This window comes from Lipophrys pholis, assembly GCF_963383615.2.
Source record: "Lipophrys pholis genome assembly, chromosome: 4".
In the NCBI taxonomy this organism is placed as follows: Eukaryota; Metazoa; Chordata; class Actinopteri; order Blenniiformes; family Blenniidae; genus Lipophrys; species Lipophrys pholis.
The window spans coordinates 35,277,052-35,302,051 of NC_137637.1; the positions used below are offsets into that span (position 1 = coordinate 35,277,052).

The 25,000-nt window shown below is 43.8% G+C and overlaps 2 protein-coding genes across 3 annotated transcripts in view; one reads left to right on the top strand and one right to left on the bottom strand.

Moving 5' to 3' along the window:
- The window catches only part of LOC308108372 (uncharacterized protein), a 10,232-nt gene extending 2,527 nt beyond the window's left edge, over nt 1-7,705 (top strand). The window contains exons 2-5 of the mRNA XM_080461232.1: nt 406-621; nt 4,226-4,521; nt 5,195-5,322; nt 5,564-7,705. Coding sequence (XP_080317358.1) covers nt 406-621; nt 4,226-4,521; nt 5,195-5,322; nt 5,564-5,798 — 875 coding nt within the window. The 3' untranslated portion in view covers nt 5,799-7,705. The remainder of the gene's footprint in view (nt 1-405; nt 622-4,225; nt 4,522-5,194; nt 5,323-5,563) is intronic.
- Nucleotides 7,706-10,249: 2,544 nt separating this feature from the next.
- Nucleotides 10,250-25,000, bottom strand: part of dennd6a (DENN/MADD domain containing 6A) — a 23,824-nt gene continuing 9,073 nt past the window's right edge. The window contains exons 8-19 of one of the 2 annotated variants that reach the window (XM_080461230.1): nt 22,752-22,811; nt 22,525-22,580; nt 21,399-21,521; nt 21,202-21,297; nt 19,743-19,837; nt 16,552-16,617; nt 16,401-16,465; nt 13,955-14,044; nt 12,359-12,522; nt 12,169-12,271; nt 11,673-11,747; nt 10,250-10,505 (exon numbers count right to left, since the gene is read on the bottom strand). In XM_080461230.1, the coding sequence (XP_080317356.1) occupies nt 10,374-10,505; nt 11,673-11,747; nt 12,169-12,271; nt 12,359-12,522; nt 13,955-14,044; nt 16,401-16,465; nt 16,552-16,617; nt 19,743-19,837; nt 21,202-21,297; nt 21,399-21,521; nt 22,525-22,580; nt 22,752-22,811 (1,125 nt within the window). In that variant the 3' untranslated portion in view covers nt 10,250-10,373. Of the gene's footprint in view, nt 10,506-11,258; nt 11,748-12,168; nt 12,272-12,358; nt 12,523-13,954; nt 14,045-16,400; nt 16,466-16,551; nt 16,618-19,742; nt 19,838-21,201; nt 21,298-21,398; nt 21,522-22,524; nt 22,581-22,751; nt 22,812-25,000 lie in introns of those variants that run through there. The other variant, XM_080461231.1, reaches the window with a different exon arrangement.

Consider the following 25,000-nt stretch of genomic DNA (forward strand, 5'->3'; position numbering starts at 1 on the left):
TTGAGAGCAGTATCAGAGCAGTATCAGAGCAGTATCAGAGCAGTATGAGAGCAGTATCAGAGCAGTATCAGAGCAGTATCAGAGCAGTATGAGGGCAGTATCAGAGCAGTATGAGAGCAGTATCAGAGCAGTATGAGAGCAGTATCAGAGCAGTATCAGAGCAGTATCAGAGCAGTATCAGAGCAGTATCAGAGCAGTATGTCACGTCTGGGCATGTCGCAACATCTGCTGTTGTCATGTGGTATGTCGTTGTTATGGCAACAGTAAACAAGTCAAAGCAGTAATGTAACTTGAGAACAGTGCGCCGCACTGTGGGGACGTCAGGGAGACGGCTCGTCAAGACATCAGGTCATCTTTTATTGTGAAATACAGGAAGTTGAGTGTGGTATTGATGTGTCTCTGCAGGTGGGCCCGGAATGGATTTAACAGGGAAGATGTTCACGTTGTCTCAGAATAATGGAGGGGTCTGCTTCTTCCCCGGTTCTTCCTCTTCCCCTGGGGCCTCCTCCTCCGCCATCTCCTCCTCCTCCTCCTCCTCCACCTCCTCCACCTCCTCCTACCCCACCACCATTACCCCCACCCCCTCCACCTTTCCCTGGACCACAGCAACCCCCACCAGAGGCAAGAACCTCACAGAGCTTTATTTTCCTCATTTTTGTCGCTCTGTCGTCTTCATGTGTTTCTTGGTGGATTTAATGTGTTGTAGTGTGTCTCTTTGTGTCCCGGTGTCTCTCTTTGTGTCCCGGTGTGTCTCTCCGTGTCCCAGTGTGTCTCTTTGTGTCCCGGTGTCTCTCTGTGTCCCGGTGCGTCTCTCTGTGTCCCGGTGTCTCTCTGTGTCCCGGTGCGTCTCTTTGTGTCCCGGTGCGTCTCTCTGTGTCCCGGTGCGTCTCTCTGTGTCCCGGTGTCTCTTTGTGTCCCGGTGTCTCTTGATCTCTGGTCACGACCTCGTTTACACGTCACAGCAGCGGTTTGAAAACCATGGAACCGGCAGAAATGCCTGAAACAATGTAGTTCTCATGTTGGGCCACTAGTGGGTGCTGTTGTTAGTTTTAGTACTGAAAGCACACACACACACACACACACACACACACACACACACACACACACACATTAACTAAACATTAACAACAGGAGAACACGGACATTCCAGAGGACAGACCACCAAGTTAGATTGTTATTACGGTGACTGTCAAAATAAAACCACCAAGTTAGATTGTTGTTACGGTGACTGTCAAAATAAAACCACCAAGTTAGATTGTCGTTACGGTGACTGTCAAAATAAAACCACCAAGTTAGATTGTCGTTACGGTGACTGTCAAAATAAAACCACCAAGTTAGATTGTTGTTACGGTGACTGTCAAAATAAAACCACCAAGTTAGATTGTTATTACGGTGACTGTCAAAATAAAACTACCAAGTAAGATTATTATTATGGTGACTGTCAAAATAAAAGTACCAAGTTGGATTGTTATTTAGGTGACTGTCAAAATAAAAGTACCAAGTCCCAGGAGAATATGGACGGGGAGTCCTGACGCTCTCCAACATTGTTGTTGTCATCATTCTACTGAGCATGTGCAGAAGAACTATTGACTATGACAGTGGTGAGTAGTGGCAGCGTTTCTGTCGTCTCCATGGAGGCGGAGCCTGATTCCAGTGGCTCTAATCACCATTGTCGTGAAAACAAAATGCAAAAAACCTCCTGCATTGCCACTTGAAAAGACTGTCGTGTAAATGAGTCCGACATCTCTTTGTGTTTCTTTTGTCGATTTTTCTTTGTGTGCCTCTTTCCTGGTATTTTCGTGTCTCTTAATGAGACGTATGAGTCCAATGTGTTGTATTTCAATAGTTTTTGTGGCTTTATGTCTGTTTGCAGTTTCTTGGAATCACTTTATAGTCGCAATGGAGCTTTTCCACTAATTCCTCCTCAGCCTTACTCGACTTGACTTGACTGTGTTAAATGATGTTAAAAACTCGACCAGAACCCGGAGCTGTCCTGGAGAACAACGTTTAACCACATTTCCATTCGTTTAAAGAATCGTAGCGTTTGTTCGTCTTATTTTACCATCACTGCTGCTAACAGCTGGTGGCAGAAGTCACCAGTTAACAGGGGCACCAGTGGAACCGAAACACCGCACAGTGAAGCACCATCGTAATGATCCACATTTTGTAATATTATTAATAAACATATAGAAATATATACTATTTCATTTATTATTTGAGCTGATATCCAGTGGATGTTCGCTCCACATCATATCGAGGGGATTACTTAGTCGTACGACGGGGAAAAGCTCCGATGACTCCGCCCACATCGCAGTCGTACCATATTTTCCTGAGTAGAGGAGCAGTGAAAACTCCACCTGTGCCTCTGAGTGACGGGATGTCTGCTTTTCTTGAGGATCTCCTTTGTGCAGTTTGTCTCCTGTTTCAACCATTTTCTGTGGGTGTGTGTGTGTTTCTGTGGGTGTGTGTGTGTTTCTGTGGGTGTGTGTGTGTTTCTGTGAGTGTGTGTGTGTTTCTGTGGGTGTGTGTGTTTCTGTGGGTGTGTGTGTGTTTCTGTGAGTGTGTGTGTGTTTCTGTGAGTGTGTGTGTTTCTGTGGGTGTGTGTGTTTCTGTGAGTGTGTGTGTTTCTGTGGGTGTGTGTGTTTCTGTGGGTGTGTGTGTGTTTCTGTGAGTGTGTGTGTGTTTCTGTGGGTGTGTGTGTTTCTGTGGGTGTGTGTGTTTCTGTGAGTGTGTGTGTGTTTCTGTGAGTGTGTGTGTGTTTCTGTGGGTGTGTGTGTTTCTGTGGGTGTGTGTGTTTCTGTGAGTGTGTGTGTGTTTCTGTGGGTGTGTGTGTTTCTGTGGGTGTGTGTGTGTTTCTGTGAGTGTGTGTGTGTTTCTGTGGGTGTGTGTGTTTCTGTGGGTGTGTGTGTTTCTGTGAGTGTGTGTGTGTTTCTGTGGGTGTGTGTGTTTCTGTGAGTGTGTGTGTGTTTCTGTGGGTGTGTGTGTTTCTGTGGGTGTGTGTGTGTTTCTGTGAGTGTGTGTGTGTTTCTGTGGGTGTGTGTGTTTCTGTGGGTGTGTGTGTTTCTGTGAGTGTGTGTGTGTTTCTGTGGGTGTGTGTGTTTCTGTGAGTGTGTGTGTGTTTCTGTGGGTGTGTGTGTGTTTCTGTGGGTGTGTGTGTGTTTCTGTGAGTGTGTGTGTGTTTCTGGGAGTGTGTGTGTGTGTTTCTGTGGGTGTGTGTGTTTCTGTGGGTGTGTGTGTTTCTGTGGGTGTGTGTGTGTTTCTGTGGGTGTGTGTGTTTCTGTGAGTGTGTGTGTGTTTCTGGGAGTGTGTGTGTGTGTTTCTGTGAGTGTGTGTGTGTTTCTGTGAGTGTGTGTGTGTTTCTGGGAGTGTGTGTGTGTTTCTGTGAGTGTGTGTGTTTCTGTGAGTGTGTGTGTGTTTCTGTGAGTGTGTGTGTTTCTGTGGGTGTGTGTGTTTCTGTGAGTGTGTGTGTGTTTCTGTGAGTGTGTGTGTTTCTGTGAGTGTGTGTGTGTGTTTCTGTGGGTGTGTGTGTTTCTGTGGGTGTGTGTGTTTCTGTGGGTGTGTGTGTGTTTCTGTGAGTGTGTGTGTGTTTCTGTGAGTGTGTGTGTGTTTCTGTGAGTGTGTGTGTTTCTGTGAGTGTGTGTGTGTTTCTGTGAGTGTGTGTGTTTCTGTGAGTGTGTGTGTGTTTCTGTGAGTGTGTGTGTTTCTGTGAGTGTGTGTGTGTTTCTGTGAGTGTGTGTGTTTCTGTGAGTGTGTGTGTTTCTGTGAGTGTGTGTGTGTTTCTGTGAGTGTGTGTGTTTCTGTGAGTGTGTGTGTGTTTCTGTGAGTGTGTGTGTTTCTGTGAGTGTGTGTGCTAAAGCATGTGTTATTGTCAATCCTTGTCTAATGTAGATAATTGTATATGTTGTCATGATTCTGCACCTTGTGGTGATGGTGATGGTGGTGGTGATGATGGTGATGGTGATGATGGTGGTGGTGGTAGTGATGATGGTGATGATGGTGATGGTGGTGGTAGTGATGATGGTGGTGGTGGTGATGGTGGTGATGGTGGTGGTGGTGATGGTGGTGATGGTGGTGGTGATGGTGGTGGTGATGGTGGTGATGGTGTACCCTTGCTGTGTATTCCTTGGTTCTGTTTCCGTCTTTATGTAAGAAAAGATCCACTTTCAAACATGAAACTTGACTTTGTGTTCTGGATGTCCCTGGTGTCTCTTGTAAAACCCGGCAGGTTTCTCGGTGTGTGTGCGGTACATGGCTGATTCTTCAGACTACTTCCCGATCTTCAGACTCAGTCTGGACAGAAACCGTGTGGAGCTGTCAAGCTCTCCCTCTGGACCTGCCTCTGGACCTTATTTTGTCAGTAACCAGTTCTACAACATAAGGATGACACCTAAATTCAATTTTTGGCACGACAATGAGCAAAACATGTGGACGAGTATCTGCCTGACGATGGACAGCAGGACCAACGTCACCCAGCTCTTCAGAGATTCCAGCATGAGCGTCAGGATGATGCTGCCGTCTCGGGTGAGGAGCGACTCTGTCGGTCAATCACTGGAAATCCTCTTGGTTCTTCTGTCGCTGGAGTCTTCCTTCACAGAGTGCAGCGTTCACAGTTCTTCTAGAGATGCAGTAGAATGAGCAGGAAACTGTATTACTGGTACTTTGGTTGTGTACAGTAGCTTGTTGTTACATAAACAGTGTAGCTTCAAGGAACTCCGCTAGCGCCTCCACGCAGCCAAAACTACCATGACTATAAACTAGTGCTGTCAGAAATAACACGTTCATTTAATTCATTCATTTGAAACTCGTTAAAAATATTCAGCAAAATTTACACTTTTGTTTACTTCCGTTTGGGGGTTTTTCTACTGCCTTACCGCTGCAGCAGGGGAATCATATGAAGGCACAACGTTTCTCTTTCTAAAGGACCTGACGGCTTGTAGAACTACCAGGAAGTCATTAGCTTTACTTTGTAAAGGCAATTTTAACGACCACAGAAGTCACTGAGCAGCTCAACAGCAGGTTGCCATGTTGGCTGACCAGGAGCCAAACTGATGAAGCTGGAGGGAAGAAATCACTTCTCCTCACTCTCCTGTGTGTGTGTGTGTGTGTGTGTGTGTGTGTGTGTGTGTGTGTGTGTGTGTGTGTGTGTGTGTGTGTGTGTGTGTGTGTGTGTGTGTGTGTGTGTGTGTGTGGTCAGTGTGAGTGGTCAGGTGAGCCTGTGATTGACTTTCCAGGTTTCAATGGTCAGGTGACGGATCTTCAGCTCTGGGATTATCCGCTTCGCTATAAGGAAGTCTACCAATACATGAAGAGAGGTGTTTACGGGTACGTGTGTGTGTGTGTGTGTGTGTGTGTGTGTGTGTGTGTGTGTGTGTGTGTGTGTGTGTGTGTGTGTGTGTGTGTGTGTGTGTGTGTTTGAGGAGATATGATGTTGTGTTTATATTTGTGAGTTGGTTTCTGTATGTTCAGTAAATGCGTTTAACTGTGTGTGTGTGTGTGTGTGTGTGTGTGTGTGTGTGTGTGTGTGTGTGTGTGTGTGTGTGTGTGTGTGTGTGTGTGTGTGCAGGCCTCAGTACGGCTCCCTCCTCAGCTGGTCCTACATCAGCTACTCAAACAGAGAAAACTCTCTGCTGGAGGACGAATACAACCTGCTGGCTCAGCAGCCAGTCAGAGGAAGAGGAGGAAGAGGAGGAAGAGGAGGAAGAGGAGGAAGAGGAAGCCACCTGAGGAAGAGGAAGTCGCCTCAGAAGCTTTTCAGTTTGGGGGAGAGTCACCAGACGAAGGGACGGCTGATTTTCTGAAAACATGCCTGGAAAATAATCAAAGCTTTTCTCAGAGATTATTGATCCATTAAAATCTCTTTATCTTTGATCAATTTTGTTTCTCTGTCACTTTTTTCCACTTCCTCCACAGGACGGGTTCGTCATGAATAGCTGGGAAATGGGAAAAGCCCAACTTCCCATTGGGAAAACACTGTCGTCATGGAAACCTGATCAGTACCAACCAGGGCTGCGGCGGCGGCTTCACCTTCTTAACATTGAAACTTTTCCTTCAACAAACGTTGAGGCGAAGTTTAATGTTTTCCTCTGTGTATTTATTTCTTCATTGCTTTCTATGTATTTTACCAACTTTTAGCAAAAACTATTAACCTCGATTACATGAAACTTCAAGCATGATTTGTCATCAAGGACCAAGTAGATTTTAAGAGGTTAACGGCTAAACGTTTCTGAATAAATCCCAGAAAACTTTTAAAACTTTCTCATGCAAAGCAGATGAGAGAGGCTCCTCATGGAGGAGATCAGCATCTGTTGCCATGGAGACGCTCAGTGTTTCACAGTGACGTAGCTACCTGACAGGCTAGTTAGCGTCGATATGAGCTAACGGCTAGCATGCTAATGATGCTAACTCTGTTCCACAAACAAAAGTGGTGCTGAAGAAGGTCTGCGCTCTACCGAGTGTAGCTCTAGTTGATCTATTTACTGGTTTGCTTGTATGTATTTGTTACGTCTAGGCCCCTCCCCCTTGCTCTCGGAGGTGTTACACGCAGGTATAGGTAGATAATGCAGTTCTAGTATATGAGAAGGTTTGAGACTATTGGTTGTGGTGAGTGGATTTTGTTTTTGGGAGTATTTTCTTAATTCCGCCTAGAAATTGTCTGAAGGGTTCAGGGACGATTTGTCACCATCAAGGATCAATCATTGGATGAGGAAATGGATCAGCTGCTGGAGAGGGAAGACATTCCCTCCATTGTATCCTCCGCTGTGAGCCATCAGCCCGCACACTGCTAACTCCGCCCCCCTTCTCCACTCTCAGCCAATCACAGGCCATTGTTCAGGTAATGCAAAAGAATGGGAACCAACAGAACATGACTTAACCTGAACGTTGCAAAGTGGCGTTGCTCTGCGCTCTACCGAGTGTAGCTCTAGTTTCTGAGTCCAACATCCGATTGTCCCGTTTATATGAAAACTGATCGCAGGAACAACCAACAGCACCAACTGGTGGCCCGGCATGCAAACTGCATCGTGTTTAAAACAGGACCATAATATGATGAGATATTCTGATTGAAACAAATATACTTTGGAGTATTTGCAGTACGTTACACTCATTAGTGAGCGACAAGTCAATATTTCCTCAAAGCTGGAAATCCTTTTCCGTCGTTTACTTTCACAATAAAGATCTAGGAAGTGAAGAGTTTCCTCATCGGTGCAAAACAGAAAACAGACAAAAGACGAAATGAATGAATCCGTTTGTTTATTGAAATAAAAACATGAAACTCATTTAAAAAAAAGTAAAAATTAAAGTGACAGAAGAAATCCTGAAAAGCAACAAAAGAATTTAATTTATTCTCAAAGCGTTTTGAACGTTTCATCAGGAAATAGTTTTCACAGATAAATTAGCGGCTAATAGCGAGCTAACTAGCCTGCATAGCGTCAACGCTAACGATTACATTTAAAAAGGGGAATTTGTGTTTTTCCCCCGATTTGACCTGAAAAACCTCAACGTGAGTTTTATTGTGAAGAGCTGCTGGCCTCAGTGAAAACCTGACGGAATTTCAAATTAGCTGCAGTGCAGATTTATATATTTCCTAAATGTTACAATACTGAAGTACAGGAAGAAGCAAACAAGAGGAGAAATACTTCAAACTCAGAAAACAACAGAACGAAGGCCGTCGTGTGAAAACCAGCCGAGTGTCTCCAATCAAAACACAGGGTGTGTGTGTGTGTGTGTGTGTGTGTGTGTGTGTGTGTGTGTGTGTGTGTGTGTGTGTGTGTGTGTGTGTGTGTGTGTGTGTGTGTGTTTTAAATCTGCTCCTTCAGAATGTCTCATGTTTATTTTCATAAATTCAACGTAGCAAAATAATCCCTGCGCACCTTCTATTTCACACCTTCATGTACAAAACTCCTCAGATTCATTAAAAACCCAAAGGTACAAAATATTAGTTTTGTTTTCAATATAAAACTATTTTTTTTTAATAAACAGGTTTCTGCTGAACACGACTGAAGCTTTTGTAAAACCCGTTTACATGAAGCCAAGATGGAGAATTTAAAATGGTCAATGACTTCACTGCTCCGGAGGAAAGTGGAAGTCGTCGTTATGGAAGCAGTGAAATCTTGACCTGTTTTTGTTTCAGGAGGTTTTCTGCTCAGGAATGTTTGTTTGAGAAGCTGCAGGACGTCCGAGTCCATCCTGGAGTTCAGCTCAGCTTCAGGCCTGAACAATAGAGCCCACCTTTAGTGTTATTTGGAGCCGAGAGAAAGAGCACTGCTTCGTCTGCGTGAGTGTTTGTATTGGTCACCCGATATCGAGTCACTTCTCTCTTATATTAAATATATTGTTGAAAACCATTCAATGTCTTCAATACATAATGGTAACTCCAGGGGGCGCTGTCACGGCACAGAGCCATCCTGGAAACAGTTACTTGTTATGTGAGCGCCCTCTAGTGGCATGTGATATATTTACATGTGGTTATTAGTGTCAAACAGACGGATGAAGAGAATTGATCGGTTTAGCATCAGATCCATAATGTGAGGGCGGAGAAGAGAAACAGCCTAAAGAAGGTCGATATCCAAAACAGATTATCGGGTTATTATACAACATATCTGCTGCAACACGGCAGCCAAGTTACTTAAATAGTTTATTCGTTTTTGCTCCTGATATCTGAAGAATAACTGTCAACACAAACCGTATTTTCTGGATTACAAGTTACTTTTCAGTCGTTGCTGCTCACAAGACTTTACAAACATTTTAAAAAGCGCCGTACTGATTGAACTATATGGTGCATGCCACGTGTGACCACTAGATGTCACTGTACGACAACAGAAAGCCGCCACAGGAAAACCTCCATGACTGCTGCGTTTGACTGGCAGAGCAAGAAAAACGTCAAAAAAATCCACCAGATTGAAAGTTGAAGCGATATAAAGTGAGAAACATTTGAAAGTTAAGTTGTTATGGATGTTTATTCAGGCGATGGTGAAATCCCTGCTGCTGCCGATACGGGTGAGACGCAAACAGGAACCCAAAGTGCAACTCAAGTTTTCACTTGAAAACATTGTGTAAACGAGGCCTTATAGTCCAGAGAATACGGTAAAACGTGAACTAGGGAGTGAAGCTGCAGAGTAACTGCAGCGAGTTTATCTAAAAACAGAGGAAATATTTAATGTGTTCAGAACATTGTGCTTCAGTAAAGAGTGAAACCAGATAAAGGCCGACAAATCTAAACCATTTAACCACAGTTTGAGATTTAATCTGACTTCAATGGGATTAAATGTCACGTTTGCAAAGAAAAATCCATCTTTGGTTGTAAAGGCACCAGATCATCGACTCAAACTACCCGAGTTGGTTTTTAAATCCTCATCAGTGTTTTTTGTCACCAAAACTGTGAATTTGCTATTTTCTCCCCGATAATAAACGTCGTTCAAGAACAGAAGTAAGTTTGCTTCATCAGCACTAAATTCATTTGGACAGGAACGGACTCCTGTGAGACGGACAGACGTGACGTCACGGCTGATTGGAGGTGATCAGGAGTGAATCCGACACGGCGCCGGGCCGTCAGAACAACGTCACTTTTTAATCCTTGGATGTCGACTCTTCTTCTCATTGTGAAGCTGAATTCACCCGACAGGAAGCTGAGATGATGACGTGTTGTTGAAACTGTAATCCTGATAAATTGACCCTAAAATAAAAGTTTTTAAATCTGCAGTGAATCAACAGAAAAGTGAGACTCGGCTTCGCTGTTTGTTGGTGAAATTGTGAGTCTTTGTCACTTCAGTCTTCCTGAAGAGGAAAACAAACTTTTTACAACCGTTTCTGATTCAGTCTGATGAAAAACACCAGGAAGCTCCTGCTGCTGTGATTGGCTACCTGGAGGTCACCTGACCTGGATGCAGGAAGTGTGTTATTAAGTCGCTGGTGCTTAATGCTGAGAGTGTGTGTGTGTGTGTGTGTGTGTGTGTGTGTGTGTGTGTGTGTCAGACTGGTCCATGATGAAGTGCACTTCTTTAAAAACCTGTTTCAGTAGAAAAGGATGAAATCCTCCAGACTCGTCAGAGAATTAAGAGACTCTCTTTGGTCCAGGTCTCTGGGGGGGGGGGGTCAAAGGTCAGCTGATGTCGTCGGCGCCGCCTGCTCCTGGTCCTCAGGCTCAGTCGGACCTTCGGTGAGGCGTTTTGTGGACAGAAAAAGTGACAATCTGATGGATGTGAAATGTTCGCTGGCTCCTTTCTTCACTCAGATTTCAGAATAAAAGCCTGGTTGAGGAGTTTGAGCGTCCGGCTGCTGGAGTCCTCTCAGTCCGGTCCGACTCCTGCCGGGCGGCGAGGAAGGAGGAGGCCCGCTTCCCGGGAAACGTGAGAACAAGCTGGGCGAGGGGCGGCGGGTCAGGGAGTGGTGGGCTTGTGCAGAATACCCTGCAGGTCCTCGGGCAGAGCCTGGATCACCGCCTCGATGTGGAGCCGGAGTTTAGACAGGGTCCCTGAACGCACCGGGAGCTGCTCCCTCTCCGCCTGGTTCTGCACAACCACAACATAGACTTCAGCTTCTTTCACCTCCAACACAGAACCTCCAACACAGAACCTCCAACATAGAAACTCCAACACAGAACCTCCAACACAGAACCTCCAACACAGAACCTCCAACACAGAACCTCCAACATAGAACCTCCAACACAGAACCTCCAACATAGAACCTCCAACACAGAACCTCCAACACAGAACCTCCAACACAGAACCTCCAACACAGAACCTCCAACATAGAACCTCCAACATAGAACCTCCAACACAGAACCTCCAACATAGAACCTCCAACATAGAACCTCCAACACAGAACCTCCAACATAGAACCTCCAACAGAGAACCTCCAACATAGAACCTCCAACATAGAACCTCCAACACAGAACCTCCAACACAGAACCTCCAACATAGAAACTCCAACATAGAACCTCCAACACAGAACCTCCAACATAGAACCTCCAACATAGAACCTCCAACATAGAACCTCCAACATAGAAACTCCAACACAGAACCTCCAACATAGAACCTCCAACATAGAACCTCCAACACAGAACCTCCAACACAGAACCTCCAACACGTGACGCTGCTCGGAGCCACTGGAAACGCAACTTTTTGAGAACGGCTCCCAAGGTGATAGTTTTTGAAAACTTTCCAGCTCCATCGCTGTGTCATTTTCCTAAACGCTGCGACTGCTCAAGAGCACTACAGCAGTAGGAAATACTGTCATCTTAACAATAGTTAATATACTGCCCTGGACTTGGTAGTTTTATTTGACAGTCACCATAATAACAATCCAACTTGGTACTTTTATTTTGACAGTCACCATAATAACAATCCAACTTGGTACAATTATTTTGACAGTCACCATAATAACAATCTAACTTGGTAGTTTTATTTTGACAGGTTGGTGGTCTGTCCACTAGAATGTCTGTGTTCTCCTATTAATGTTTAGAGCTCATTGTTCTCTGCTGTGTGTGTGTGTGTGTGTGTGTGTGTGTGTGTGGTTTCATTACTAAAACTAACAACAGCACCCACTAGTGGCCCTACAGGAGAACTTCACCGATTTCAGCATTTCCATCTAAACGTGGAACTTTTATGAAACGAAAACACGATGAGTTTTTACTTGAAACGTTGTCATAGAAACGGAGTCTGAGACTTTAAACTGACCAGTTTGTCTTTGAGCTTCAGAACCAGATCGACCGCCTCCACCTCTGTGTGTTTCTGGATCCTCTGCTGAAGGTCCTGCACACACACACACACACACACACACACACACACACACACACACACACACACACACACACACACACACACACACACACACACACACACACACACACACACACACACACACACACACACACACACACACACACACACACACACACACACACACACACACACACACACACACACACACACACACGTTATGTCAGGTCCTCACCAGTATAGAAGAACAAACTCCTTGATAAAGTTTTGAGTGTGAGTTTACCGTAATGTCCAGACTATAAGCTCCTACTTTATTCTCAGGCTTTGAACCCTGCGGCAGCTTCAACAATGATACATTCAGCCTGGTTCCATCAGACCAGTGACAGGTTACAGGTTTGGTTCCAGTCGAGCGGTAAACCAAACGCTCTCACACTGGGGGGTTTGTTCACTCTACCTCCTCGCACAGCGCCTCCAGGTGCAGCGCCTCCAGCTTCTGCGTCATCTCTTTCCTCCTGCTGCGGAACCAGCCGTCAAAGTTTGGCGATTTGAGGAAATGTCTTCAGACGGGGGAGAAGAGAACATGGCAGTCGTTATGATGCTCAGGACGCCGGGGTGGGGGTGGGGGGTGGGGGGTGGGGGGGCACCTGTAGAGTCCAATCCAGTCTCCTTTCAGCCGGGACGTGAGCTGAGGTCCGGCCTTCTCCAGAGTCTTCATGAAGTCCTGCTGGATGAAGGCTCTCAGCTGAGGAGGACTCTTCCAGGGGCTGATGGACTTCTGGAGGGGCATCAGACTGGCCACGTATCGTTCCTGCAGCACAACGAACAGAATCAGAATAACAAACGGCATTCAGAACGTCTGAAATCAAAACCAGGACACAAAGTAAACACTCACTGATTTATATATCTACTCAACAACCCGAACCTACTGGACTTAAAGAACAAACCCTCAAACAACCACAGAGCAGTCACTTCACACGTACTGACAGAAACTACATTCATTGACCCGTTGGAACAAGAACTTTTCTCTTCACAGCTGGCACACTGTCCACGTGACAGAAAACCCAAACTATATTCATGACAAGGTAATATTTACATGGTATCAGCAACTCCAACTCAGTGAAACAACACAGGGACAATCATACTACATATACTCAGAAATATTTACTATCACAGAAAAACTGACAAGATCTCTCCCTCCCCCTCTCTCTCTCCCTCCCTCTCTCTCTCTCTCTCTCCCCCTCCCCCCCTCCCACACGGCAGCCAACAGCCCAGTATCAATAAAACAGTAATGACGTTCTGCTGCCACCAGGTGGCAGAATAACCATGAGCCAATGAAAACCAACAGAATCCACAGTAACATAATGAGTCTGACAGAACAAGAACAATCAATAATGAACCAAAGATGCTCCAACTAAAGTCTGTCAGTTGCTGTCAAAGCCTTTCTAACAACATTCAGCTCATATCGACTGTAAACCTCACAGGAAGTGCCTTTTTGTTTAGTTTATTTACATCTGCTGAAGGTCTTCAGGAGGAAAAACAACATGTAAAGGTTGTGGGAAGTGTGTACACATTGTGTAAAGGTGTGTACACATTGTGTAAAGGGTGTACACATTGTGTAAAGGTGTGTACACATTGTGTAAAGGGTGTACACATTGTGTAAAGGTGTGTACACATTGTGTAAAGGTGTGTACACATTGTGTAAAGGGTGTACACATTGTGTAAAGGTGTGTACACATTGTGTAAAGGGTGTACACATTGTGTAAAGGTGTGTACACATTGTGTAAAGGTGTGTACACATTGTGTAAAGGGTGTACACATTGTGTAAAGGTGTGTACACATTGTGTAAAGGGTGTACACATTGTGTAAAAGGTGTGTACACATTGTGTAAAGGTGTGTACACATTGTGTAAAGTATGTAAACATGGTGTAAAGGGTGTACACATTGTGTAAAGTGTGTAAACATGGTGTAAAGGGTGTACACATTGTGTAAAGTATGTAAACATGGTGTAAAGGTGTGTACACATTGTGTAAAGTATGTAAACATGGTGTAAAGGGTGTACACATTGTGTAAAGGTGTGTACACATTGTGTAAAGGGTGTACACATTGTGTAAAGTGTGTACACATTGTGTAAAGGTGTGTACACATTGTGTAAAGTGTGTACACATTGTGTAAAGTGTATGAGGACCGACACACCAATAGTTGGTGTTTGATAGAAAGAAGCTGAACTGAAGCGACGTTACCAGAGGGATGATGAAGCTCTGGGTCAGCTCTAAGAAGTACCGCCGGAGGATTGCATTCTGGGCCGCCGACGGTCTCTTCTGCTGAACACCCTGAAACACACACACACACACACACACACACACACACACACACACACACACACACACACACACACACACACACACACACACACACACACACACACACACACACACACACACACACACACACACACACACACACACACACACACACACACACACACACACACACACACACACACACACACACACACACACACACACACACACACACACACACACACACACTCTCTTTTAAATCAAACATGAACATTGAAACTATTTTATTACCATAAAAAACACAAATGATAAAAACTGATTAATTTCACTTCAGATTTATTTATATATAAATACATGAGAGCTGCTATTCAACATAAAGTCCAACTATTTCAGATGTGACAGCCGTCGTTTGTGTAGTTTAAGTGTAAAGTATGTGTGTGTAAAGTGCATATTGTTCTTTACTCACAAATACTTGACACATGAAGTGTGTTTCAAAGTGAAGTGTGTGAAAATTGTGTACGAAACACTTTACACACACTTCTAAATATTAAACATATTACTATACATACTTACACTATTGTTTCAATGTGAGGAGTGTGTAATGCACTATGAAGTGTGTATGCAGTAGTGTTGTCACGATACCGATACCACCATGTAGTTTGATACTTTTGATACTTCCAAATCAAAAGAGAAGACATAAAATGTCATTAGATCCAGCCTGTCTTCAGTAGGACCGATGTCTTTAGGTCTCCCTTGTAAACGAGATGTTGCATCTCGAGGGGCTTTCCTCTCAATTAATTCACATTCAAATTCTTTAAATGGTATGTTACTATGCAGTACTTTTTATAAGATTAAATGGCTATAATAAAATATTTTCATATTATATTATTTTATATTATATTCATAATACTAATATTTATAATAGCTTACATTTGTTTCCAGAGCTATATTTTCATGGGTATACAAGTTACTAGCTGTGGTTCTTTGAACTCCTTCTGCACGTCTGGGTGTTTGTCCTTCAGGTGTTTAGCAGGTTAGTAGTGTAGCAGGTTAGTAGTGTAGCAGGTTAGCAGGTTAGTAGTGTAGCAGGTTAGTAGTGTAGCAGGTTAGTAGTGTAGCAGGTTAGCAGGTTAGTAGTGTAGCAGGTTAGCAGGTTAGTAGTGTAGCAGGTTAGTAGTGTAGCATGTCAGTAGTGTAGCAGGTTAGTAGTGTAGCAGGTTAGTAGTGTAGCAGGTTAGTAGTGTAGCAGGTTAGCAGGTTAGTAGTGTAGCAGGTTAGTAGTGTAGCAGGTTAGTAGTGTAGCAGGTTAGCAGGTTAGTAGTGTAGCAGGTTAGTAGTGTAGCAGGTTAGTAGTGTAGCAGGTTAGCAGGTTAGTAGTGTAGCAGGTTAGTAGTGTAGCAGGTTAGCAGGTTAGTAGTGTAGCAGGTTAGTAGTGTAGCAGGTTAGTAGTGTAGCTGGTTAGCAGGTTAGTAGTGTAGCAGGTTAGTAGTGTAGCAGGTTAGTAGTGTAGCAGGTTAGCAGGTTAGTAGTGTAGCAGGTTAGTAGTGTAGCAGGTTAGCAGGTTAGTAGTGTAGCAGGTTAGTAGTGTAGCAGGTTAGTAGTGTAGCAGGTTAGCAGGTTAGTAGTGTAGCAGGTTAGTAGTGTAGCAGGTTAGTAGTGTAGCAGGTTAGTAGTGTTTCCACTCTGGACCAGACGTGTTCTCTAACACTGTTTACACAGTGGAGCTTCAGAGACACTGTGCTCTTTTGTTTTGAAGCCAAAGTTCTTCATATAGTACTTCTAGTACCTGTTTTTTTCTACAAGTTACTCCCCCCCCCCCCCCCCCTCTCTTAGTGATATCACTTTTTACGGAGTTTCCACGGGTCGTTTGAGTCAGTTACGCATGCTCACTCTCACATTGACGCAAACGCCATGACATTTACACATGTGCATTCGGTATTCTTTTCAAAGTAAAAGCTCGGTTGGGAGAAGATTGTTTAGAAAATACGCTGTTTCGACTTTTATTTATATACATATATATATAAGTTGTATAGGTCTCGCGCTCCCCGTCTTGAAGAAACAGGAGTGCAAAAAACGAAATAAAGAAAATAAAGCGACGCGCTGCTTTCTGCACTTCGATTGTCCAAAACATCCAAAACAAGTCAGAAAGAGGAGCAGCCCGCCGCCGAGGGGGGAGAAAGATCCCGGTACCAGCCGGGCCCAGTACAGTATCGTTTTAAAGGCGGCAGTACCGCGATACCAATACAGTACCGGTATACTGAACAACCCTAGTATGCAGAGTGAAAGGTGTGTGTAAAATGTGTATTCAGGGTATAAGTAGTGTGTGAAGTGTGTTTTCAGAGTCTGAGCAGCAGAAAAACCTTCAGCTGGAGAAAAGTTCTGGTACCTTCTGAAGCTGTTTGATGATTTCTTCATCTTTGTTGAGATACGGTTTGTACGCGGTGTACACACCTGTAACACACACACACTCATCACCTGCTGCACCACACACACACACACACACAGCGCCCCTAGTGGACGGTCAAGGAGATACTCACCAGGTTTGGAGTCCAGAGTTTTGAGGTTCTTCAGTTTCTTCACTTTCATCTGTTTCATCATTTCTCCTGAAACGGAGATAAAACTCGTCACTTCAGGGTTTGTTGTGTCGTCTTCAGTGAAATAACTCAGGTTAACAGTAGATGTAGTAGTAGGCAGTAGATGGTAGAAGTTTTACCTGCTTCTGCTTTAAGACCAAACTATGACATGTTTTTATATGAAACCGTCTCCCTGTCAAACAACAGTGAAGCGATGGCCTGAACTGCTGTGCTGCAATGCATCATGGGAGTTTAAATGGTGTTATTGTGGGTTAGAACTGTCTGGTAGTGTTGTTAGTGTTTGTTGTGGTTTAGTTAGTTGGTTTAGTAATCACTAGGGATGTCTCGATCAGATCAGTAAATATCGGATCGGGCCGATATTGGTGATTTGTGAGTGATCGTGATCAGCAAATCTAGCCAATCTAAAATAACCAGAACAATCACCTAATAACCAGAACCAGAACGATCACCTAATGACCAGAACGATCACCTAATGACCAGAACCAGAACGATCACCTAATGACCAGAACAATCACCTAATAACCAGAACGATCACCTAATGACCAGAACCAGAACGATCACCTAATGACCAGAACGATCACCTAATGACCAGAACCAGAACGATCACCTAATGACCAGAACAATCACCTAATAACCAGAACGATCACCTAATGACCAGAACGATCACCTAATGACCAGAACCAGAACGATCACCTAATGACCAGAACGATCACCTAATGACCAGAACGATCACCTAATGACCAGAACAATCACCTAATAACCAGAACAATCACCTAATGACCAGAACGATCACCTAATGACCAGAACCAGAACGATCACCTAATGACCAGAACCAGAACGATCACCTAATGACCAGAACGATCACCTAATGACCAGAACGATCACCTAATGACCAGAACCAGAACGATCACCTAATGACCAGAACGATCACCTAATAACCAGAACGATCACCTAATGACCAGAACAATCACCTAATAACCAGAACGATCACGTAATGACCAGAACAATAACCAGAACAATCACCTAATAACCAGAACAATCACCTAATAACCAGAACGATCACGATCACCTAATAACCAGAACAATAACCTAATAACCAGAACGATCACCTAATAACCAGAACGATCACCTAATAACCAGAACAATAACCTAATGACCAGAACGATCACCTAATAACCAGAACAATAACCTAATGACCAGAACGATCACCTAATAACCAGAACAATCAGGGACTAGAAGCTCGGGTGGAGCTGCAGAAGCTAGAAGCAGGCGGAGCGGGGCCATAGACCTATAAAACTAGAGTTATATATAGTGGTTTATGTGTTTATGTGCAGAAGTCTACTTCTATATTTCTATGTGGTCTGTCTTCTGAGTTTTTGTTGTGTTTGGTGAGTCACAGCGCCCCTAAAGGCCTGGCATGTGTACTACATGCCCTGAAGCCTGGTGTTGAGTCGTGTTCATAGTGAGGTGAGACGGGCGAGGCCCGGGAGGACAAAGATGGTTTCTTCATTGTGTGGATGTTCCTCAGTTTACAACAACAACTAAAGAAAAAGCTGAACTGAAGCAGCAAACTCAGAGCGGCTTTAAAATAAAGGATTTTAAAATAAAGGACTTTAAAATAAAGGCTCAGTCCCCTCAGGGGGGCGATATGGAGAAACAAGAACCCAGAAGGTTCCTCTAGTTTGAAGGGAGACGGGGATATTCTGAATACGTTTTTGAGAGTACTATGTTCAGAGTACTTTGGTCAAACAGGTTTTACCACTTTGAAGTGGAATGAAGTGTTTATACTTCACATTGAAATGTAAATGTTTAGTGACATTCAGGTCAAACCTCTCATACTGCTTTAAGGTAAACTGGAATTTAATACACAAAGAAGTTACATTGGAGCCTGAGAGTATTTATGTTTCAGTCGTTCTGAGAAGAATTTTGATTCAATAAGTGAGTTTTACAATAATTTCTAGGTAAACAAAGCTTCTACCAATAGTACTTTTAGCTTCAGACATCTTAGTCGCTCCAAAAATACACTGTTGAGTATCTTTGCAATAGTAATGTAAGTATTGGATCGGGAAAGTATCGGTATCGGCCGATACTCAATTCTGAAAAATGGTATCGGGGCCAAAAAGTGTGATCGGGACGTCCCTAGTTTAAGTAATTACACTAGTTTAATTACAGTAGTTTAAGTAATTACACTAGTTTAGTAATAAGAGTAGTTTAGTAATTACTGTAGGTCAGTTTACTGTAGTTTAAGTAATTAAACTAGTGTAAGTAATTACACTAGTTTAAATAATTACACTAGTTTAAATAATTACTGTAGTTTTGTAATAACAGTAGTTTAGTAATTACTGTAGTTTAAGTAATTACCCTAGTTTAGTAATAACAGTAGTTTAGTAATATTAGTTTAGTAATACAGTAGTTTAGTAATTACTGTAGTTTAGTAATAACAGTAGTTTAGTAATTACTGTAGTTTAAGTAATTACAGTAGTTTAAGAAATTACCCTAGTTTAGTAATAACAGTAGTTTAGTAGGAATGACTGTAGTTCAGTAATATTAGTTTAGTAATACAGTAGTTTAGTAATTACAGTAGTGAGTGAAAACTGTTGTGTGTCTAATCTCTTCATGCCACAGTGTTCTGATTTGGATATGTCAAAATAAAAGCCTCTGCCATTACCAGTTGGCATAAAAATGAAGTACTTATTCTCAGGCGAAGGGCTTCCATGTTGCTTGAAACAAGTACTGTACAAGTACTGTATATCCAGAGTGCAATCCTCTTAATCCATTGATTTTCAATCCATGGTACAACTGAACTTGTAGCGCAGTACACCAATTTTATGAAAACACATTCAAGTAAAAGTACTACATTTCAAAACCACAAAGTACAAGGCTGCACTAAACATTGACTTGATGGTTGTGTTTTCATGTATATTGCACATCGTCTGTTAATCCAATAAACCTCATTTCTCTACTGAAATATCAGAGTCCATCAGTTATTAGAGACGACATTTACTCAGATTACTAATATGTGTGTGAAGACGTCTCCCTGGGACGAACCCCCTGTGGCTGTGTCCACCCTGAGCTGATGAAGCTGTGAACAACATGGCTGCTGTGGACCAATCAGAGGCTTTAATCTTCCTTACCTGCTTGCTTCATGTCTCCGATGCGGATGATGTGCGGCCAGTGCTGCAGGGTTTTTGCAAAGAAGGGGTTTGTGACTCCCAGGATGACCGACGGTCTGCATGGATCAATCACAGATCATGGATCAATCACAGATCATGGATCAATCACGGATCATGGATAAATCATGGATCAATCACAGATCATGGATAAATCATGGATAAATCATGGATCAATCACAGATCAATCACAGATCATGGATCAATCATGGATCATGGATCAATCACAGATCAATCATGGATCATGGATCAATCATGGATCAATCACAGATCATGGATCAATCATGGATCAATCACAGATCACGGATCAATCACAGATCATGGATCAATCATGGATCAATCACATATCACGGATCAATCACAGATCATGGATCAATCATGGATCAATCACAGATCAATCACATATCACGGATCAATCATGGATCAATCACAGATCACGGATCAATCACAGATCACGGATCAATCACAGATCAATCACGGATCAATCACATATCACGGATCAATCATGGATCAATCACATATCACGGATCAATCACATATCACGGATCAATCACAGATCATGGATCATGGATCAATCATGGATCAATCACAGATCAATCACAGATTATGGATCAATCACTGATCGTGGATCAATCACTGATCGTGGATCAATCACAGATCACGGATCAATCACTGATCGTGGATCAATCACAGATCAATCCGCTGCCAGCTCCAGAACCAGAGACAGTCTTTCGGTCCCGTTACATTTTAAACTCCACGTCTGTCAGAGTTTCATCCCAAACAAGGTAAAACAAGACGCCTCAATAAAAACCAGAAATAATCTCAGCCTGTGTAGGAATCATGTTACAACTCTAAATATATATATATATATATATATATATATATATATATATTTTTTTTTTATATATATATATATATATATATATATATATATATATATACTATATGTGTAATAAAGAACATGCCAAAAACACACAAATGCACAAAATAAAGTTAAGAGATAAGAGAATCTGGCTCCCCAATTGGGGGATACCGCCATATCTGGCAACACAGGTCAGCATGTCAATCCATTTCCCAGAAGTTGTTAAATACGAGCGACAGAATCTAGACGACTTGAGGAGGAAAGAACGAGGAAAAAAGAAAGCACAGCTTTTATTCTGGCGGAGCTGCTTCCTCCAGGGCTTATCAGTGACTTCAGTCACATGTGAATAACGAGGCAGTTGATGTAGAAAAATATCAGAATTGGTTCCACGTATGAACGTCTGGTGGGAAAACATCGGAATTGCAGTTTAAAAAAACAGGTTGGCTACGAGTCACCGAGTAAAAACCAGAACCGGCTGTTCTGAAGTGTGAAGGAGGCGTCTGACGCGTCAGGATTTACTCATTATTCACCCTTCCCAAGACATTAGTCCAGCGTACTCACGGAGCCTGCGTCCTGGTGGTGTACTCCCTGAACTCGCTGTCATGGATGGTGAAGTATGGCCGGAAGTCGCTGCAGTAACGCAGAGGAGAGATGCAGCTGCAGAGAGAAACCGCCATGTCAGTAAAACTCACCAGAATTCACCAAAACACGAGGAATGAGGAGGAACAGGGTGTAAAGTGATTGGAAAGCCCGCTCACCTCACTAGCGCCAGAACCGTGTCCGAAGACTCCGCTGGCGACGGGGCCATGACGACGAGTGCTTCGCCCAGCAGCACCAGCTCCCACAACATCTGGATGTGGAAGAAGACCGGGTGGAAACACCTGCACGGCGAAGAAAAGCCCGGATCAAGACCCCGCCCCTTCTGTCACGGCGCTTTGGGAGGATGTAGGGAGGATGAAGGGAGGATGTAGGGAGGATGAAGGGAGGATGTAGGGAGGATGTAGGGAGGATGAAGGGAGGATGTAGGGAGGATGAAGGGAGGATGAAGGGAGGATGTAGGGAGGATGAAGGGAGGATGTAGGGAGGATGAAGGGAGGATGTAGGGAGGATGAAGGGAGGATGTAGGGAGGATGTAGGGAGGATGAAGGGAGGATGTAGGGAGGATGTAGGGAGGATGAAGGGAGGATGTAGGGAGGATGAAGGGAGGATGTAGGGAGGATGTAGGGAGGATGTAGGGAGGATGAAGGGAGGATGTAGGGAGGATGAAGGGAGGATGAAGGGAGGATGTAGGGAGGATGAAGGGAGGATGTAGGGAGGATGTAGGGAGGATGTAGGGAGGATGAAGGGAGGATGTAGGGAGGATGTAGGGAGGATGTAGGGAGGATGAAGGGAGGATGTAGGGAGGATGTAGGGAGGATGTAGGGAGGATGTAGGGAGGATGAAGGGAGGAGGAAGGGAGGATGTAGGGAGGATGTAGGGAGGATGTAGGGAGGATGTAGGGAGGATGTAGGGAGGATGTAGGGAGGATGTAGGGAGGATGAAGGGAGGAGGAAGGGAGGATGTAGGGAGGATGTAGGGAGGATGTAGGGAGGATGTAGGGAGGATGAAGGGAGGAGGAAGCCATGGGGAAACTGGACGAGAGCTGCAGGTCAGTTTGAGCAGCAGACTGCAAACAGGATGTTAAATAATCCCTCCAAGCCGATCAATACAGTCAATACGCTGCTGATCAACAGGCTTCCTCTCATGGTGTTAAACTCCCTCATGTCTCCATCCAAAACAAAGTTTTACTAATATGAACCTTGTAAATAATATTTGTTCATGTCGGGAATCTTCAGCTGCAGTACCAGGCCTGAGCAGCAGGTGGAGGAAGAGTGGCGGGCTCACCTGAACAGGTCCACTTCATGAATGGTGGGAAGAACAATGGACACCAGACTGTCGGTCTGAGAGAGAGAGAGAGAGAGAGAGAGAGAGAGAGAGCGAGAGAGAGCGAGAGAGAGCGAGAGAGCGAGAGAGCGAGAGAGAGCGAGAGAGCGAGAGAGAGAGAGAGAAATATCGTATTTTGTGATGATACGTGGAGTCTGAACTGTGTGTGTGTGTGTGTGTGTGTGTACCTGGGCAGACTGCACCAGCTGGGACGTTCCTGGTTTGTCGTAACTTGTTGGGATTCGAACCTGCAGCACAAAGTTCATCACAGATCATTTTCTCCACATTAAACTCACTCAGTCATAAATTCATGCAATAAATGTTTATTATCACATTGTCTTATAAGTCTTACTATTGTTGAAATGTTGAATAAAGTATCTTGATATTTTACATTTGAAAAGCTTGTGTGAATTGTGTATACTTGTGTGTGTAGAGTGTATGAAGTGTGTGTGGTGTGTAAAGTGTGTGTGTTGTGTGTGTAAAGTCTGTGTATGAGGTGTGTGTAAAGTCTGTGTACGACGTGTGTGTAAAGTCTGTGTACGACGTGTGTGTAAAGTGTGTGTGGTGTGTGTGTGTAGTGTGTGTGGTGTGTGTAAAGTGTGTGTCGTGTGTGTGTAAAGTGTGTGTGGTGTGGGTGTAAAGTGTGTGTGTAAAGTGTGTGGTGTGTGTGTAAAGTGTGTGGTGTGTGTGTAAAGTGTGTGTAAAGTGTGGGTGTAAAGTGTGTGGTGTGTGTGTAAAGTGTGTGTGTAAAGTGTGTGGTGTGTGTGTAAAGTGTGTGTGTAAAGTGTGTGTGTAGTGTGTGTAAAGTATGTGTATGAGGTGTGTGTAAAGTCTGTGTGGTGTGTGTGTAAAGTGTGTGTCGTGTGTGTGTAAAGTGTGTGTGGTGTGGGTGTAAAGTGCGTGTCGTGTGTGTAAAGTGTGTGTGCAAAGTGTGTGGTGTGTGTGTGTGAAGTGTGTGTGGTGTGGGTGTAAAGTGTGTGTCGTGTGTGTAAAGTGTGTGTGTAAAGTGTGTGGTGTGTGTGTGAAGTGTGTGTAAAGTGTGTGCAAAGTGTGTGTGGTGTGTGTGTAGTGTGTGTAAAGTGTGTGTAAAGTGTGTGTCGTGTGTGTGTAAAGTGTGTGTGGTGTGTGTAAAGTGTGTGTGGTGTGTGTAAAGTGTGTGTCGTGTGTGTAAAGTGTGTGTGGTGTGTGTAAAGTGTGTGTGTAAAGTGTGTGTGTAAAGTGTGTGTAAAGTGTGTGGTGTGTGTGTAAAGTGTGTGTAAAGTGTGTGGTGTGTGTGTGAAGTGTGTGTAAAGTATGTGTGGTGTGTGTGTAAAGTGTGTGTAAAGTGTGTGTGGTGTGGGTGTAAAGTGTGTGTCGTGTGTGTAAAGTGTGTGTGTAAAGTGTGTGGTGTGTGTGTGAAGTGTGTGTAAAGTGTGTGCAAAGTGTGTGTGGTGTGTGTGTAAAGTGTGTGTAAAGTGTGTGTAAAGTATGTGTAAAGTGTGTGTGGTGTGTGTAAAGTGTGTGTCGTGTGTGTGTAAAGTGTGTGTGGTGTGTGTAAAGTGTGTGTCGTGTGTGTGTAAAGTGTGTGTGGTGTGTGTAAAGTGTGTGTGGTGTGTGTAAAGTGTGTGTCGTGTGTGTAAAGTGTGTGTGGTGTGTGTAAAGTGTGTGTGTAAAGTGTGTGTAAAGTGTGTGTGTAAAGTGTGTGTAAAGTGTGTGGTGTGTGTGTGTAAAGTGTGTGTAAAGTGTGGGTGTAAAGTGTGTGGTGTGTGTGTAAAGTGTGTGTGTAAAGTGTGTGTAAAGTGTGTGTGTAAAGTGTGTGTAAAGTGTGTGGTGTGTGTGTAAAGTGTGTGTAAAGTGTGTGGTGTGTGTGTAAAGTGTGTGTAAAGTGTGTGTGTAAAGTGTGTGTGTAGTGTGTGTAAAGTCTGTGTATGAGGTGTGTGTAAAGTCTGTGTGGTGTGTGTAAAGTATGTGTGGTGTGTGTATGAGGTGTGTGTGTATGAGGTGTGTGTGTAAAGTGTGTGTAAAGTGTGTGTAAAGTATGTGTAAAGTGTGTGTAAAGTGTGTGTGGTGTGTGTGTAAAGTGTGTGTGGTGTGTGTAAAGTGTGTGTCGTGTGTGTGTAAAGTGTGTGTGGTGTGTGTAAAGTGTGTGTGGTGTGTGTGTAAAGTGTGTGTCGTGTGTGTAAAGTGTGTGTGTAAAGTGTGTGTGTAAAGTGTGTGTGTAAAGTGTGTGTAAAGTGTGTGGTGTGTGTGTAAAGTGTGTGTAAAGTGTGTGGTGTGTGTGTAAAGTGTGTGTAAAGTGTGGGTGTAAAGTGTGTGGTGTGTGTGTAAAGTGTGTGTGTAAAGTGTGTGTGTAGTGTGTGTAAAGTCTGTGTATGAGGTGTGTGTAAAGTCTGTGTGGTGTGTGTAAAGTCTGTGTGGTGTGTGTAAAGTCTGTGTGGTGTGTGTATGAGGTGTGTGT